The 19304-nt window shown below is 42.3% G+C and overlaps 1 protein-coding gene across 2 annotated transcripts in view; it reads left to right on the top strand.

The window, feature by feature from the left end:
- The window catches only part of LOC145344037 (serine/threonine-protein phosphatase with EF-hands 2-like), a 52217-nt gene extending 32930 nt beyond the window's left edge, over positions 1 to 19287 (top strand). For both annotated transcript variants that reach the window (XM_080190786.1, XM_080190778.1), the window contains exons 12-18: positions 1805 to 2188; positions 3680 to 3865; positions 4932 to 5074; positions 12057 to 12163; positions 12842 to 13005; positions 17270 to 17357; positions 17537 to 19287. In XM_080190786.1, coding sequence (XP_080046912.1) covers positions 1805 to 2188; positions 3680 to 3865; positions 4932 to 5074; positions 12057 to 12163; positions 12842 to 13005; positions 17270 to 17357; positions 17537 to 17712 — 1248 coding nt within the window. In that variant the 3' untranslated portion in view covers positions 17713 to 19287. The remainder of the gene's footprint in view (positions 1 to 1804; positions 2189 to 3679; positions 3866 to 4931; positions 5075 to 12056; positions 12164 to 12841; positions 13006 to 17269; positions 17358 to 17536) is intronic.
- Positions 19288 to 19304: the final 17 nt, after the last annotated feature.

Here is a 19304-nt window from a genome sequence, read left to right as displayed (position 1 = left end):
ATGGAGCATAAATACTGGCAGAAACTGGATAGGCCAAATGGCCTGTTTCTATGTCATGTACCCTATGTGCTTGGTGTATTTATCTACAAGATGGAGTCTTCCAAAGGTTGTGAAAAGTCTCTCATTTTCTTGTGTTTTTTTTTAAACATCTGATCTCTAGTAGGCTATGAGGTAAAAATCCACATATCTGATCCCTAGTAACTTCATACCGGCATGGTAGCACAATGGTTAGCACTGCTGCTTCACAGCTCCAGGGACCTGAGTTCGATTCCTGTCTTGGATTGCTGTCTGTGTGGAGTTTGCACATTCTCCTTGTGTCTGTGTGGGTTTCCTCCTACAGTCCAAAGATGTGTGGGTTAGGTTGATTGACCATGCTAAAATTGCCCCTTAGTGTCCTGAGATGTGTAGATTAGTGGGGGATATGGGGGGTAGGGCCTGGGTGGGATTGTGGTTGGTGCAGACTTGATGGGCCAAATAGCCTCTTTCTGTACTGTGGGATTTCTATGATCTGATCATATGGAATAATAATTATAACTTTAATGTGCCTGTCCAATCTCTCACTGTTTAGTGATGTAGGTGGAGAGAGAGATGTCAGTATCTGGTTTTGCTTGTCTCAACCTAGGAAATTGGGCAGCATGGTGGTTAGCATTGCTACTTCACAGCGCTAGGGATCTGGGTTCGATCCCTGTCTTGGGTCACTGTGCGGAATCTACACATTGTCCTTGTGTCTGCGAGGGTTTCCTCCGGGTGCTCCAGTTTCCTCCCACAGTCCAAAAGATGTGCTGGTTAGGTGCTTAGGCCATGCTAAATTCCCCCTCAGTGTACCCAAACAGGTGCTGGAGTGTGGCGACTAGGGGATTTTTACAGTAACTTCATTGTTAGAATAAGCCTGCTTGGGACACTAATAAATAAACTTTACAGAAACGTAAAGGAATTGAAAATAATGATTGTTTTTAACCTATGCTTAGTGAACTAACTCTGTACTTTTGTCAAACAATTCCACCTATGCCAGGGTAATGAAATAAAAGCATTGTCATTTTGATTTGTAACAGGAAGGTGTTGTCATTGGGTTAATTTAGATTGGATTCGAATTTAGTGTTATTATAACTGAGATCCTCCCAAAAGCAAACATTCATTTCTACTCCTGGAACTATTCAGCACCTCTACACTGACAGTATTGAGGTAAAGCTCTAATCTAGTGACATCTTTAGAAATAAATCTGCAGGATTTTAATGAATTTGTCCACTTGAAGACAAATGTGTTTATTTGATTACGAACAAATTGGCAACAATCTATTACATAAAAGAGGATTTTCTATTATGGATATATTATGTACAGAAAAGAAAGACCTGCATTTATATAGTGCCTTTCATGACCTCAGGCTACACAAAGCATTTGCAGTCAATAAAATACTTTGTGAATACTCACCGTTGTAACATAGAAGATATATTATACTGGTTAACCTTCAGTGATGTTTAAACTGACCTGTATTTAAAATCGTAAAAATCTGTTTAGTTAGTCACCTGTACAGGTTTAACAAAAGCCCATGCTGAAGATAGCTGGAGGCTAATTTCTAAGGAAAATGAGTGGTTTTCTTTATTTTTAAGATACTACTTGCTCATGGTTGGTTATCTGTTTATGTGCGATTTGTTGCTGCTTTCTGAATATTTTTTAAACTAATCAGATTAAGGCGCAGGTGCAGCGAATGAGCTAGGTCTAAGACTTTTAGATAGGTGGATGGATAAATAAGGTATACACAACAAGAGTGCTTCTTTCTGAAAACAAACTCACCTGTTTACAACAGTATGTTTCAATCTTGAAACCACCCAAAAGGAAAAGGATTGAATGGAACAAGCAAGTCTCTTCCGATCAGGAGCAAGACTCCAGTGGGGACAATGAGCAGTGTGTGAACAAACCTGATCAAACTCCAAAGAAGAATTCAGCATCAGACACCCTTAACCTTCAGTCTCCCTCACACAAGAATGAGAGGAGAAAGAGTTTGGGCACAATAAGTGCCAAGAGAAAGGAAATTTCCAGAAGAGTACGTCGTTCAGTTGAGGAGGAACTAGAGAAATGTCGCAGAAAAGTGGGCTTTGGTTACACGTACGATGAATCAAAAACATCACACTCCTTGTTGAATTCAGACACTCAAGAAATCTTTGAGTCGGATGATCATGAATGGAAACAGGTGAGTGGACTGTTTAAAAAAAAAAATTATATATAAATTAATGGATATGATTTTATTTATAAGAAACTATAAAAGAGACTTGTACCATACTACAATGAGGCTTGTACATTTGGGGCATAAAAATACTTCTGTACACTGCAGATGTAGAGCATTATCAGGATGGGTGACTGAGATCAGAAAACGAGACTCATTTAAAACAATTTTAATTGGCAAGGCAATGAATCTAATCTAATGGGCTGAATAGCTCCTTAACCTGAATCTGGTTTGTGATCTGTTTGGAGTCTGGGGGTCTTGAAAATCCATGATGGCTGCAAATGGGCGTAAGTCCTGGGACATACCACCCAAAAGACTCCAGTGGTAATTCCATCAAACTTTCAAGGAGGGGTTGAAGAAGAGCCATTGATGGATCACTATCCCTGGAAGAGGTCACCTAACAGCAGGGAGACAGGTCTGTGTGTGACCGTCTTTGATTCCCACAGCCCACAGCCCCCACCCCATCCCATCACAGAAGAAAGCCATCTTATAAGGCTTTGCAAGCAACGGCTATTAGAATGGGATTTTGTGTATCTCATATGTTTGAAGCACGTAATACAAGTTGGAGATATTAGGAATAAAATCATTTCTAATGTTAATTGAGGTTGGGTTTGCATTTCTGGCATGTTTAACCCCAGATGCAGCATGTATTTTAGTGATACCATTCACAAATGGTTTGTATTTGGTGAAAAACTTATTTTTCATATTTTCAATGAGATATTTGGAACTGCTAACATCACAAATACAATAACTGCTCAAAAGACTTGGTAAAATTAGGTTTAAAACACAATGCACTTAATTTCTATATCTACTACATCTTGAATCATTCCCCATTTTCTGAGCAGTTATTGTTCAAATGGAATCTTAATTCCATTTTCATGTCATTCCATTTTCAGTCCAAAGATGTGCGGGTTAGGGTGATTGGCCATGCTAAGGAATTGCCCCTTAGTGTCCGGGGATGTGTAGGTTAGAGGGATTAGTGGGTATAATATGTAGGGATATGGGGATAGGGCCTGGGTGGGATTGTGTTCGGTACAGACTCGATGGGCTGAAGGGCCTCTTTCTGCACTGTAGGGTTCTATGATTCTATGGAGTTCCAGAAGGTATTAAAATGCCTGTGAACATGCATGGTTTTCCACATGACACCACCCTACACTGGAACTGCTGAAAACTAGCCTCAGTGGGCTTAATGGGCCCAAAAGTTAGTTTCTCCAGTTCCATGCTTAATGTTCTCATATTTTAATTATTTTTTCAATTTGATCTTCCAGTATTGGCAATGCTGGCGGTTATTGCCTATCCATAGATCATAGTTGACCTTCTCCTTGAACTGCAACCTTGTTTGAGCTTTTGCAATAGTATTAGAAGGAGAATGACAAAAAGGCATGAAAGTGACGTCAATAAGTCAAATAGTTTACAAACTCATTCCATGGGTTTGAAAAGTTTATTTTCTCCCTTGAGATTGTGGACATCTTGTGGAGTGACCCAATGCATCAGGAGGGCTGTATTGCAAACAAAGTCAGAGGAGGTGGATGCTACTTTGGACCTGACGTGACAGAGAAGATTCTACAGAAACACAATTTGCAACTCTTGATCAGATCCCACGAGTGTAAGCAGGAGGGCTACGAGTTCTGCCACAACCAAAAGGTAGAGGTAAATCTCATGAAAGAGAAGCAGTACAACAAGCACGTACTGAAGCATGTTTGGCAGTATTGTATTGCCCACTTTATTTTAGTAGAATGTTGCTCACAATTTTAGTATAACTGATCAGCTCCGAACAAAACTACTGCCTATTCATGATTTTCTGCTGAATAAAACTAAGTGTAGGCTAGGATAGCTCCCAAACACTGGGCAGAATAAACCAAATTGCATAATTTTAACTTGGGACAGATGAGGGAAATTTTGTGTGTTTTTATAAAATTGACCCAGAGTATGAAACTGAGCAATGTGATACAACATGAGAATGAAGGTTCAAATTTAGTCAGGCTGCCTGCTGTAATAAGAAATAAACACTTGCATTTGTACGGCACCTTTCACATCCTTCAGGATGTTCAAATGTGTTTACAGCCATTGAAGTACTTTTGTCCCTGTTGTAATAATGGTTATTATGAAAATGGAATAATCGATGGTAATGCTCAGTCAAACCTTATTACAGTCGCACACGCATTCATCACCTATTCAATTATGCGGCAGTAGATCTGCCAGCAGTAATCACCTGTATGAGGGAGATGGCCATTCCTAACTCCAAGTATCCCATGGGTTACCAAGCAATTTTGTCAGCAGACATAATTCCGGAACCCAAATATAGAAATGGAATCTGATGCCAACTATTCAGCCCTTCAAGCTGAGCCGACATTCAATATTATCACAGTTACAGTTAACTACCCTGCTAATTACAACCTCAAAGAACTCTAGCAGATATTTCAAACATTATTTTCCTTTAAGTCCATGTTGACTTTGCCTAATCATGTTATGACAAGTGCACTGTTAACACATCCTTAATAATAGATTCAAGCATTTTCCTATTTCTGATGTCGAATTAGCTTTCCTATAGTTCCCCATTCCCTCTCTCTTCTCGAGCAAGAAGCTTCTTGGTCAAGTTATCTCCATTGTTGAAAAAGTGCCTGACTGAACTGTGCAAGTTTGGTTTCTGCAGCGGGATTGCCCATTCATTTCCTTCATTACATTGTTACTCTTTTTATTATGAATATAGGTGCTGACCATATTTTCTGCTTCTAATTATTATGAAGTTGGCAGCAACAGAGGAGCTTACATGAAGCTTGGCCCTGACCTTATTCCTCATTTTGTACAGTATCAAGTTAGTCAAAGTACTCGGAAGCTAACCCTGAGACAAAGGTGTGTAAACTATTAGCAATGACCTTCTCATTATGAATGTCAGAGGAACGGTGTGCAATAGAGTGCAAACAGTCTCATAGTAGTTATGTTTTTGTCGCCAAATGCATGTACTTTCATCAATCTACAGTAAGAGGGTAATCTGTGGAAAGTGTACATTTTAGATCAGAAGTGAACCTTTGTGGGGTAGAGCAGGTTGCAAAGGGTGGCAAATGGCTTCTAACCGTGTACTCTCTTTCCCTCTTTTTAAAAAAAAGTTCATTTTAGGGCTAACGTTGGTGTTTAATGGTAGGTGAAGCAGGGGAAAGGACCATCAACTGCTGCAGGCTGCACTTGGGTGCAAGGAAAAGCTTTACTTCTCTAGTGTCTCTCACAATCACTTTCTTCGCCTACTCCTTACCTTCCCACTCATCACAACCCCAACCTCTTCATCTTTGAACTATCCAGGCAAACCTCCTACCCTTCCTTCCTCCCTCGCCTTTACTTTGTTGTCTGTTATTTAAGTCTCAACACCCCACCCCCCCCACTTCATTTCCCCTCCCCATTCACTTTCCCTGAGGTGAGATGGTTAGAGGGCAGAACTGCTTCACTACAATGGGACAGTGGTTAGTACTGTTGCCTCACATCACCAGGGACCTGGGTTCAATTTTTAGCATGGGTCACTATCTGTATGGAGTCTGCATGTTCTCCCTGTGTCTGCGTGGGTTTCCTCAGGATACACCAGTTTCCTCCCACAGTCCAAAAGACGTGCTGGTGGCCATGTTAAATTTTTGCTTAGTGTACTCAAACAGGCGCCGGAGTGTGACGACTTGGGGATTTTCACAGTAACTGTTAATGTAACCCTACTTGTGACACTAATAAATAAACTTAAAACTCTATACATTTCCACCCTACAAATCTGCTTTCCTCACCTTTGGCAGCCAAAATTCAAATGTACTTTTTAAAGAAAAAGTTAAATTGGATGAAAAATGACACTTGCCATCTTCTGTTAGCAATTAGCTCTGTCTTACAGCTGTAAGCCATTAGGAATTATTGTTTCTAACAGTCAATATAGTAAGAATTTCAGAATCAAACTGTGCCGAAGAGGCCCTTCAGCCCATTGATTCCACACCGACACATTAGAAACACCTAAACTCCCACCTAATCCCATTTTCCAGCACTTGGCCCATAGCCCTGAATATTACAATGTGCCAAGTCCTCACCCAGATACTTTTTAAAGGATGTGAGGCAACCCACCTCCACCACCTTCCCAGGCAGCACATTCCAGACCGTCTGGGTCAAAACATTTTCTTCACATTCCCCCTAAACCTCCTGCCCCCCACTGTGAACCTTTGTCCCTTTATGATGGACTCATCAACTAATAAGAACAGCTGCTCCCTGTCCACTCTGTCCATGTCTCACATAATCTTGTACACCTTGATCAGGTCGCTCCTCAGTCTTCTGATCCAACACAAACAACCAAAGCCTACACAGCCTCTCTTCATAACTTATATGTTCCATCCCAGGCAGCTTCCTGGTGCATCTCCTCTGCACCCACTTTGGTGTAATCATAACCTTGAAACTTTTTGAAACTAATAACTATTTTCAGCAAACTTAAAGAAAACTTTTTAAGATCCATTTAAGGTCTGTGTGTTAGGCTACTCAATGTCTGTATCCAGCTTTTTGCAGACAGGAAAAATACCTGGGCAATTTTCAACTATGTCAACTGGACTCCAGTATAGTGGCCGCACTAGAACAACTTGGCTAGAGGTGTGTCTAGTTCTTCAGCACTACGAATGGATGGCATCAGGGCCCATTGCATACATGCAAACAGTACCGGAAAATTGCAACCAGAATCCTCCAGGACACATGGCCCCCGACAGGACAGACTCACCTAACTGACTTTGTCCTCATCAATTTACCTATCACCACCTCACAGTCCTTGTGGAAACTAAGTCCTGCCTTCACATTGAATTCACTCTGCAACATGCTGCATGGCACTGTCATCTTGCTAAACAGGATACATTTCAAACTCAAAACTGGACAGCTATGAGGCACTGTGGGGCTATCAGCAGCAGCAGAATTGTATTCAACCACAATCTGTAACCTTATGGCCCAGCACGTTCCACCGTGCCCCCGCCCCCCCCATTCTACATTGACAATCAAGCTAGGGGATCAACCTTGGTTCCATGACGTGTGCAGGACGACATGCCAGGAGCAGCACCAGGCATTCCCAAAAATAAGATGAAAATCTGGTGAAGCTACAAGACTACTTGCATGTCAAACACTAGAAGAAGCGTGTCTTAAACAAAACCAGCGGATTCCAGAAACAACAGATCAGATCCAAGCTCTGCAATCGTGACACGTCCAGCAGTGAATGGTGGTGGATAATTAAATAATTTGCTTTGGAGGAGGCGGCTCCACAAATATCCCCATTCTCAATGATGGAGAAGCAAATGGTAAGACTGAAGCATTTGCAGCAACCTTCAGCCTGAAGTGCCAAGTGCATGATCCATCTCAGTCTCCTCCTGAGGTCCGTAACATCACAAATGCCTGTCTTCAGCCAATTTGATATACTCCACTTGTTATCAAAAACAGGTGAAAGCACTGGATACTGCAAAGGCTATGGCACTTAGAACATTCCAGAAATTGGACTGAAAATTTGTGCTCCAGAAAATGCTGTGACCTTAACCAAGCTGTTCCAGTACTGGTATCTATCCAGCAGAAAACAGGACAAGTCCAATCAGCCCAATTACCACCATCAGTCTACTCTCAATCATCAGCAAAATAATGGAAGGGGTCATCAACAGTGTTATCAAGCAGCACTTACTCAGCAGTAATTTGCTCACGGACTCTCAGTTTGGGTTCTGCCAGGGTCCTGACCACATTACAATCTTGGTTCAAGCATGGACAAAAGAGATGAACTCCAGAAGTGAAGTGAGGTGAGAGTGACTGCCCTCGATATCAAAGATGATGAAGCACAGTAGAAAGGAGCCCTAGCAAAACTCGAATCGGTGGAAGTTTAGAGTCATATCTGGCACAAAGGAAAGTGCTTGTGGTTGATAAAGGTCAATTATCTCAGTCCCAGGACATCACTGCAGGAGTTCCTGAGGAATAGTATTCTTGGTTTAACCATCTTCAACTGCTTCCTCAATGACCTTCCTTACATAGGGTCGGAATGGGGATGTTCATGCTGATTTGTGCAATGTTCAGCACCATTCACAACTGCTCAGATACTAAATGATCCATATCCATATACAGCAAGACCTAGACAACATTCAGGTGCGGGCTGATAAGTGGCAAGTAACATTCACATGACAATTGCCAGGCAATGACCATCTTCAACAAGAGAGAATCTAACCACCTCCCCTTGACATTCAATGGCATTACCATTGCTGGGTCCCCCATTATCAATATCCTAGGGTTACTGTTGATTAGAAACTCAACTGAACAAGCCATATAAATACAGTGGCTGGAAACTCTGAAGAGAAGAGAACTCACCTCCTGATTTCCCAAAACCTGTCCACCACCTACAAGGCACAAGTCAGCCGCTTGATGGATTGTTGTCCCCTTGCCTGGATGAGTGCAGTTCCATCCAGGACAAAGCAACCTGCTTGACTGACATCACATCCATTGCACTAAACAATCATGCAAAGTAACAACAGTGTTTGCCATCGACAAGGACCTCACCAAGGCACCTGCCAAAATCACCAGCTCAAAGAACAAAAGCAGTATTTGCATAGGAGTAGCATTAACTGCAACTTCCCCTCCATGCCACACACCATCCTTACTCAGAATTATATCACCAGTTCCTGGCCCTTTTGGCCCACCAAGTCTGTGCTGACAGAGATGCCTCTCTAATTTTTTTTTGCCTCCACCTGGTCCATATGCCTTTATTCTCTGCCTATTCATGTATCTACATGATACCTCTTGAACGTTGTTATAGAATCTGCTTCCACCACCTCCTCTGGCAGTGCACTCCAGGCATTCATTACTGTGTGTGAAAAGTTTGCCCCTTACATCTCTTTTAACCTTTCCCCCTCTCACTCTCAACCCTTGCCCGTGAATAATTTGACCCTTCAACCCAGGGAAAAAGACTCTGACTATCCAGTCTATCGAAGCCTGCCATAATCTTGTAAACGTCTCTCAGGTCCCTCCTCATCCTCTGACACTCTAATGAAAACAAGCCAAATTTGTTCAACCTTTCTTCGTAGTCTATATCTTCCAAACCAGGCAACATCCTGGTAAATCTCCTCTGCATCAATACAGCAACATCCTTCTGGTGATGTGGTGACCAAAATTGTACGCAATATTCCAAATGCGACCTAACCAAAATCTTAGAACTGGAACATGATTTTCCAATTCCTATAGTCAACTGATGAAGGCCAGCATGCCATATACCTTCTTGACCACCTTGTTCACCTGAGTTAGCACCTTCAGGGAACTGTGGATCTGCACACCTAGATCCCTCTGTATGCTAATATTTCTAAAGGCTCTACCATTTACTGCATACTTTCTTTCTGCAGTAGATCTTTCAAATCGCATCACCTCATATTTGTCTGGATTAGATTCCATCTGCCATCTTTCAGCCCAGGTCTCCTGCTGGTTTATATCCTGCTGTATGCTTTGACAATCTTCCTCACTATCTGCCACTCTCCCAAATTTTGTACCATCTGCAAATTTACTAATCAGAGCATCTACATTTTCCTCCAAATCATTTATATATTACAAAGCGGCCCCAGCACTGAACCTTGCTACTTTCATTGCTACTCTGTGCTTTCTATGCCCAAGCCAGTTTTGTATCCATCTTATCAGCTCACCTCAGATCCCATATGACTTCACCTTCTGTATCAGCCTGCCATGAGGAAACTTATCAAAGGTTTTACTCAAGTCCATATAAACAATATTCACTGCCCTGCCCTGGTCAATTTTTCCTGTCACTTTCTCAAACAACTCAATCAAATTTGTGAGACATGATCTCCCCTTCACAAAACCATGCTGCCTATTGTGAATAGGCCTATTCTCGTCCGGGTGTGAGTATATCCTGTCTCTAAGAATCTTCTCCAGTAATTTTCCCACCACCGATTTAAGGCTAACAGGCCTATAATTTCCCACATTGTTCCTCTGTTTAAGAAGGGCAGAAGAGACAATGTTAGCTATTCTCCAACCCTTAATACTTCATCCAGGGCTAAAGAGGATTCAAAGATTTTGGCCAAGGTCTCAGCAATTTCTTCCCTCACCTCTCTCAGTATACTCTGGAATAGACCCTATCTGGTCCTGGGGACTTGTCCACTTTAACATTTTTCAAAACCTCCACTACCTCCTCCCTTTTTATCTCAACACGTCCTAGAATGTCAACATCCTCCTTTCTACACTCACCACCTGCCAGATCCTTCTCCTTTGTGAATATTAAAGTACTCCCACCCTACTGGCACTGTGGCTGTATCATCATCATATGGACTCCAGCATTTCAAGAAGGCAGCACACCCCTACTTTCTCAAGGGCAACTAGGGATGTGAAATAAATGCTGGCATTGCTAGTGATGGCAACACCTTGTGACTGAATAAAATATGCAAATTAGTTTTCTAGCTTTTTCTAAAGTAGGCTGTCATCAGTTTCAGGGAGTGCGTTGTTTATCCATTTAAAGGCTCACCTCAATCCAATTAGGTGGATTTTAAGCATCAATGGTGACTAATCTGCCTCACATCCCAATTTGCAGTGAGGACTAGGAGGACAGCATTTGAAAATCCTTCCAATGTCTTTCTCAACATCATCTATACTCTGAAATTTAAAGAGCATAAAAGATATGACAGATCTGTAATAAGAACACTTGCTTCTCTCCTGCTGTTTCTTGCGCTCTCTCTCTCTCTCTCTTACACAATTTCTCTGCTTTAAACTAAAGCTTTATTCTGGTAAAAATCCATCTGGCTTTCCTTTATTTAATTTGTGAATAGCAATGGACACAAACAGCTAACTGGAGATGGAGGCTGTGGGAACAACCCCACATTGAAAGATGGCAGAGACTTGCACTGCAGAACTAGACACGCCTCTAGCCAAGCTGTTCTAGTACAATTACAACACTAGCATCTGCCAGACAACATGGAAAATTGCCCAAATGTATCCCGTCAACAAAATGCAGGACAAATCCCATCCAGCCAGTTATCATCCTATTTGTTTATTCTCAATCATCAGCAAAGTAACAGAAGAGGTTACTGAGACTGCTGTCTCAGGAGGATTGCTCAGTAATAATTTATTCAACAATGGTCAGTTCAGGTTCCACTTGGCTCCAGATTCCATTACAGCCTTGGGCCCCAAAATGGACAAAAGAACTGAAAGCTAAGGTGGAAATGACAGTGACTGTTCTTGATATTTGACCAAATGTGGCCTCAAAGGGGCCTAAACAAAATGGATGCCAGGGAGAAAGCTCTCCATTGACTGGAGTCAAACATCCCACAAAGATTTGTGGTTCAGAGGCCAATCATTTCAGCGCCAGGATAACACTGCATGAGTTTCTCAGGGCAGTGATCTAAGCCCAACCATCTTCAACTGTCCCCCAAGAGAGATGTAACTACCTTCCCCTTTGATATTCAACTCTGTTGAATTCCCCACCATCAATACGCGGGGCGGGGGGAGGGGGGTTGGTGGGGCAGGTGGGATTACCATTGTTCAGAACCTACACTAAACTTGCCAGATAATTGTATCTCTAAAAGCAACTCTCAGAGGCTGTCAATTCAGTGGTTATTAACTCATCTCTCGACTTCCCAAATCCTGCCTACCATCCACAAGCCACATGTCAGGAGTGCAATGTCACACTGTCTACTGCCTGACAACGCTTAAGAAGCCTGATACCATCCAAGACAAAACAGTCTGCTTCACTGCACCCCATTCACTAGGTTAAAGCTTCAGTTGTTTAGATTTCTAATGTATATCACTGACCCCTAAATATATTCTATTTACTGATCTGTTACTTGATGTATACCAATCAGCAACTTCTTTTGTTATGCAGTGTGAGTAGAGTTGAGAGGTCAGCATTAGGAGCGCTGCGGGAGAAGATTTTTGCCCATAAATCAGACCTGATCAGTGCATTTGAGCATTATGATAAGAATAAGACAGGTAGGTTACAAAGGTATTTTGTAAATAGTTGGTGATTTATTTCACAGATCTGAAGTTGCTCAAGACTGGTGACCAATCTGAAAGGCGAGCCAGACCTTTTCAAATTTATCTCTTGTTTGGTAAAGAACTGAGAGCACAATTTGCACAAAATAGAAATCTGTCTTAAAATGTTACAAAAAGTCAATTTTTAATCATTTAGCATCTTCAAGGTCTGCTGAAGAACCGTTCTAGTTGATGAAGTGTTAAAGAATTGATTCTAACTAGGATATTTTACAATGCAGTGAATTATTTTGTAAACAAGAATGTTGTGTATCTTAAAAGTGGATCTTCAGGTTCCAAACTATTTCAACTTAATATTCTAAATAAGCCCATTCTAATGTCTGGTTTCAATTGGAAGGTAAACTGAAATTAATCACTTAACATTAAGCTACCCTGATTTTCAGAGCTGGGTGTTGTGGCATTTGGAAGTGGCAAACTGTCCAAAGACTGAATAATCCATGTGGTAATTAATACATTTTCTTGACGTTGCAATCTCTGGATGTGAACCAAGACAGAGAGACTGTGTAGGAATTAAAACATCAGTTGTTCTACCCAAACTTAAACAATAATGTCTCTTAGATGTACCAACATTTGTTTTTGGTACCAAGCGAGTAAATGTTGTTGCCTTCCAATACCCAGGTAACATTTCACTGAATGACTGGGCAAATGCTTTGGAGACAGTCTTAGCTCTTGGTCTGCCATGGCGTGTTTTGCGATCCCAACTTGTGCCCAATGTTCTGAATGGACTTGTGAACTTTTATTTATGGTTTGATGAGCTTGCCATTGAGAAACCCATTGCACAGGTAAGAGATGGATTTCACAACATGCTTTCAGAATGAATAATTTAGTATTCAGAAACAATGAAGAACACACAGGCCGCATGGTAGCAGTGGTTAACTCTACTGCCTCACAGCTCCAGGGACCCAGGTTCAGTTCCCAGTTTGGGTAGTTATCTGTGTGGAGTTTGTATGTTCTCTTTGTGTCTGTGTGGGTTTCCTCCCACAGTCCGAAGATGTGCAGGTTAGGTGGATTGGCTATGCTAAATTACCCCTTAGTGTCTCAAGATGTGTAGGTTAGATGGATTAGTCATGGTAAACGTGTGGGGTTATGGGGATAGGTTGGGGACAGGGCCTGGGTAAGATCCTGTTAGAGGGTTGGTGCAGATTTGATGGGCTGAAATAGCTTCATCTGCACTGTAGGCATTCTAAACAGATAAGCAATTCATGTTTATTTGGGATTTCTACAATGAATTATATGAAACCATAAAGCAGTTAAATAGGAAAATGAGAGATTCAATAAGATGAATGGGTCAGTTTTTTTTTGTGGACAATGGCTCAAGTAAGAATGTTAGCCAGACTGAGAAATTAGCTTTCAATTTAATGTAGAACAATTAAGAAAAGATAATTGTGTATTTCGTAGAATCCTACAGTGCAGGAGGTGCCATTCACTTTTTGTTTGTCTTCACGGAGGAAGACGTGAATAGTTTGCCGGGTGTTAGTGATGGAAAGGTGGTAGGACTGGAGGGTCTCAACGACATTATTGTTACTAGAGAGGCGGTGCTCGACAGACTGGAGGGACTGATTGTGGACAAGTCCCCAGGACCGGATGGAATGCATCCGAGGGTTCTGAAAGAAATGGCAGAGGTGATAGTGGATGCCTTCGTTATTTTCCAAACGTCGCTGGATTCCGGGGAAGTGCCGGAAGATTGGAAAGCGGCTAATGTTACGCCGTTGTTTAAGGGTGCCAGGCAAAAGGCAGGGAATTATAGGCCGGTTAGTTTAACGTCTGTGGTAGGTAAAATGTTAGAATCCGTCATCAAGGAGGAAATAGCGAGGCATCTTGAGGGGAATTGCTTGATAGAGCAGACGCAGCACGGTTTCGTTAAGGGGAAGTCGTGTCTGACAAATTTATTGGAGTTCTAATGAGGATGTGTCTAGGGCGGTGGATAGAGGAGAGCCGGTGGATGTGGTCTGTCTTGATTTTCAGAAGGCGTTTGACAAGGTACCTCAAGAGGTTATTGCAGAAGGTAAGGGGGCATGGAGTTGGGGGTAGGGTGTTAGCGTGGATAGAGGATTGGTTGTCAAATAGGAGGCAGAGAGTGGGGGTCAATGGGTGCTATTCGGATTGGCGGTTGGTGACTAGTGGAGTGCCCCAGGGGTCGGTGCTGGGGCCTCAGCTATTTACCATTTATATAGATGATCTGGAGGAGGGAACCGAGTGTATGGTGTCGAAATTTGCTGATGACACCAAGATTGGTGGAACGGCAAATTGCGCGGAGGATGTGGAGAGTCTGCAGAAGGATCTAGATAGGCTGGGCAAATGGAATTTAATGTTGGCAAGTGTGAGGTGGTCCACTTTGGTAGGAAGAATGGTAGGAAGGACTATTACTTACGTAGCGAAAAACTGCAGCAGGCGACGGTGCAGAGGGACCTCGGGGTCCTTGTGCATGAGTCGCAAAAACCCAGCCTGCAGGTGCAGCAGGTGGTCAGGAAGGCGAATGGGATGCTGGCCTTCATAGCGAGGGGGACTGAATATAAAAGTAGGGAGGTCTTGCTGCGGCTGCATAGGGCATTGGTGAGGCCGCAGCTGGAGTACTGTGTGCAGTTTTGGTCGCCGTACTTACGCGAGGATATTTTGGCCTTGGAGGAAGTGCAGAGGAGGTTTACTAGGCTGATGCCGGAGTTGAGGGGGTTGAGCTATAAGGAGAGGCTGAATAAACTAGGCTTGTACTCGTTAGAGTTTAGAAGAATGAGGGGAGATCTCATTGAGACATATAAGATGATGAATGGGATGGATAGCATAGAGGTGGAGAGACTCTTCCCGCTCAGAAAGGACAGTAGGACTAGGGGGCACAGCCTCAAGATAAAGGGGGAGCGGTTTAGAACGGAGTTGAGGAGGAACTTCTTCACTCAAAGGGTGGTGAATCTCTGGAATTCTCTGCCCATTGAGGTGGTGGAGGCTGCCTCGCTAAATATTTTTAAGACGCGGGTTGATGGGTTTTTGATAAGCGAGGGGATTAAGGGTTATGGGGAGAGGGCGGGAATGTGGAACTGAGCCACGACAGATCAGTCATGATCTTATTGAATGGCGGGGCAGGCTTGAAGGGCTAGATGGCCTACTCCTGCTCCTATGTTCTTATGTTTATCCCATTGAGTCTGCACCAACCACAATCCTACCCAGGCCCTATCCTCATAATCCCATACATTTACCTAAGCCAGTTCTCCTGGCACTTAAGTGGATTGACCATGCTAAACTGCCCCTAACCACGCATCTTTAGGCTGTGGGAGGAAACCAGAGCTGCCGGAGGAAATCCACACAGGAAGAACATGCAAACTCCACATAGACAGTGACCCAAGTATTTATCATCTCTGAGCAGGCAGGTCAGCGCAATGTTGAGGGAGTGCTGCACTTGCATTGGTGTTGTCTTTTGGATAGATAAAGATAGTATCCAGAAGAGTAATTAAAGCTTGGTCAAAGAGGTAAGCTTTAAATAGGGTCATAAAGAGAATGAGGTGGAGAAGCAGAACTCCAGTGCTTAATAACTGCAGGCACCGTTATCAACGATGGGGCAAAGGAAGTGAGGATGGACAGCAAATCAGAGTTAGAATAATGCAGAATTTTCAGAAGGAAATTACAAGGCGGCTGAAACCAAAGATGAGAATGTTAGAATTTGGTTTAAATCTTGTTGACCAAAACTGGTCCCACAAGCATACTGCAGATAAGCAAGTAGGGCTTCATGGATAGCAGCATTTTGGATGAGTTGAAATTCACGGAGAGTGGAAGGCCAACCTGTGGGGCATTTGAGGAGTCTGGTCTGGAAGTAACAATGGCAAGGATGAAAGATCTGGCACCAGATAAAGAAAATTTACTAGTCACAAGTAAGGCTTACGTTAACACTGCAATGAAGTTACTGTAAAATTCCCTTAGTTGTCACACTCTGGCAACTTTTCGGGTCAGTGCTCCTAACCAGCACATCTTTCGGATCGTGGGAGAACGTGCAGACTCCACAGAGATAGTGGCCTAAGCTGGGAATTGAACCAGGTCCTTGGCACAGTGAGACAGCAGTGCTAACCATTGTGCTACCGTGCCATCCGTTGTCAGGGGCAAAAGCAAGTGGTCTTTGTGATGAAGATACGAGTTCAGTAGTTCAGCATCAAATAGTACATCAAGGGTGCAGTTAACCTGAGACAGTATCCAGACAGGGAATCATTGGTGATGATACAGAATTTCGGGTGGGGCCAAAAGATGATTGCTGCAGCTTTTCTATGCTTAACAAAAGGTATCATAGAAACCATACAGTACAGAAGGAAGCCATTCGGCACGTCAAGTCTGCACTGGCAACAATCCCATCCAGGCGCTATCCCCAAAACCTCACATTTACCTTGGTAATCCCTCCCATATAGACATCATGGGATACTAAGGGGCAATTTAGCATGGCCAATCAACCTAACCAGCACATCTTTGGACTGTGGGAGGAAACCAGAGCTCCCGGAGGAAACCCAGACAGGGGAAAATGTGCAAACTCCACACCAACGGTGACCCAAGCCAGGAACCAAACCCAGGTCCCTGGCGCTGTGAGGCAGCAGCGCTAACCACTTGCCACCCCTTTGTGACTGCGGTATTTGCAGCTCATCTAGGACTGAACGCCAGACAAGCCTTAAACAAGGCTCAGGAGGGATTGAACGAGCTGAATGTCTAGTGTTCAACATTGCAAAATCCATGCCAGTACTTTATTTTAGATTGTACCTTTCATTCTGCTACACTCTCGAATAGTCTGCACCTATTCAACACCCAAGCTGCATTTTAAACATTCTTATATATACACACAGGGGTTTTTGTTATCTTTAATATAGGGACAGGAGGCACATATACCTACACTAACAATTGGTAAAGAACATTTGAAGAATCACAGAGAAAGTTACTAACGTGGACAGGGAGTTGATAGTTTTATCAAAAGCTAATCTGCAAGCGGGATGCAAGCAGTGTAAGGAACATGCCTAACTTGTAACAGTTGCTGATCCACTTGGTAGTTATTTTAAAAATTAAAAAAGCCTTTTTTCTTTCCAGCACATACAACCCAGTTTGTTGGAAATGCTTTACAGAAGCAGGTCTGACTTGGAAACCATTTTTAGAATTATTGACAGTGACAACTCAGGTAAGTGTCATTTTACAAAAGATTCTCCCCCTTCTCCAAATCATCCCCCCCCCCGCCCCAACCCCCTACCTCCTCCATTTTTGGAGTGACCAAAACAGGGGAGAGTGGGAAAATAGCAAGTAAATAATTAAAATTGTATTTGTAGCAAAATAAACTGTCCATTTTCATGTCTGTGGCAGGTCTGATATCATTTGAGGAATTTGAAAAAACTTGTAAACTCCTCAGCTCTCACTTGATGATCAATATTAGTGAAAAAGCTATTGGTGACTTGGCTCGCAGCATGGACTTCAATAAGGATGGAAGTATAGACATTAACGAGTTCCTTGAAGCATTCCGTCTGGTTGATAAATCTTAAATTACTAAGATGGAGATATGTGCCGGTTTGCTGATACTTCCACAACTGAGCTTGATGGGTTAAGTAAGGAATGAAAAAGGAAGATAATACCCATTTGAAACTGTCGTCATGGTGACGAATGGATTTTCCTGAGCCTTAAAATCAAATGTAGACAAGTATACCTGAGCCAAGTTCAGAACTTCAGATCAGATCCCATTGCACAGGACTTCTGCTCTGATCTTGTGGCAAATTTAATTGTATATTTTCACAGCCATGTTTAAAAACACAACAATCATTACTTGTGCCTAAAGGGTTGCTGACACAGGCAGCAGAACCTATTTTCACGTATTGTGCACTGAGCAACTTATTTTATTAAATAAGAAACCATCATGAAGGATTTCAATGCTTCAAGTAAACTTTACTTGGGTCACATTTGGGTCATATTGAGAAAATGAATATTCCAGAAACTCTTAACTGCATCCCACTACTGTAGTGAAAGTAAATGGAATCTCACAATGCATACAGCAGATTAATATGCATAATCATTCAAGGGGCAGGTTAATTATTTAATTATGCATAAATCAAATTAATTCACTGATATTTCTGACTACTTTTTACAGCAACTTGCAGTCTATACACTGAGTTACTATGTCCATTTTACTTCAAAAACCAACAATGAGGAGGGACATGGAAATCTAACACAGCAACTGGAAACATGAAGTCTCCCTGAATCCATTATGTTCAGATTTGTCAGCTTCCTGACATTATAAATCTCAGTAAACAACAACTTTCCACAAATTCAAATTTCAGGACACTTATTAAAATAATTGTCAGTGGAATAATATAGTTACGGAGTACATTTTTAAAAAATCCTATAGTGCAGGAGGCCATTTGGCCCATCAACCACAATCCCACCTAGGCCCTATCCTTATACCCTCATGTATTTACCCTAGCTAGTCCCGCTGACACTAATGGGCAATTTAGCATGGCCAATCAACGTAACCTGCTCAACTTTTGGCTCATGGAGATACGCAAAAAGATGGCCTGCAGCATTTGTGTTTCTTTTCAGGCATACAATCAAACAAAATACAAACTTTCAGCCACTGAAATATAGAATCGTGAATATCAGCAAGCAAAGTGAGAACTTCAGCTCAACCATTTCAGTTCAGACTTTGCCCAGTCATCTACTGTTATTTAGACTTGAGAAAACAGCCACAGAGATTTCAAAAAAGCATCAGAGAAAGTCCAGTCAGCTTACCAGATCCATTCATTAGACTCAGTGCTATTTGCAATTTGGCCTATTTTGGAACCTGTCACACCACCCGATCTCCCAAGAGGAGTTTTGCCCTTACCCTCAAAAGCTTGTCTAATAAAAAGGTGCTTAGGTGATCTACACCATTCTACTATTTGAAACTCAGCATCAGTTTCCCATAGGTAGCCTTTCCAAACTCTCAGTTGAACAAGGACCACCGTGCCCCATGCTTTTTAGACACAAACCATTTCTCATTCAGCAAGAATTAGAGCCAATCATTTGACAGCAATTAGCAAGTGGTTTCCAGTTTTGACGAACAACCCAAAAAGAGGGAAATAAAACATTCTCTTCTGGGTGGAGA

The sequence above is a fragment of the Carcharhinus amblyrhynchos genome, chromosome 1 (genome assembly GCF_965287045.1).
Source record: "Carcharhinus amblyrhynchos chromosome 1, sCarAmb.v2.hapA, whole genome shotgun sequence".
Classification (NCBI taxonomy): Eukaryota; Metazoa; Chordata; class Chondrichthyes; order Carcharhiniformes; family Carcharhinidae; genus Carcharhinus; species Carcharhinus amblyrhynchos.
This window is presented reverse-complemented; position numbering and strand designations above follow the sequence as displayed.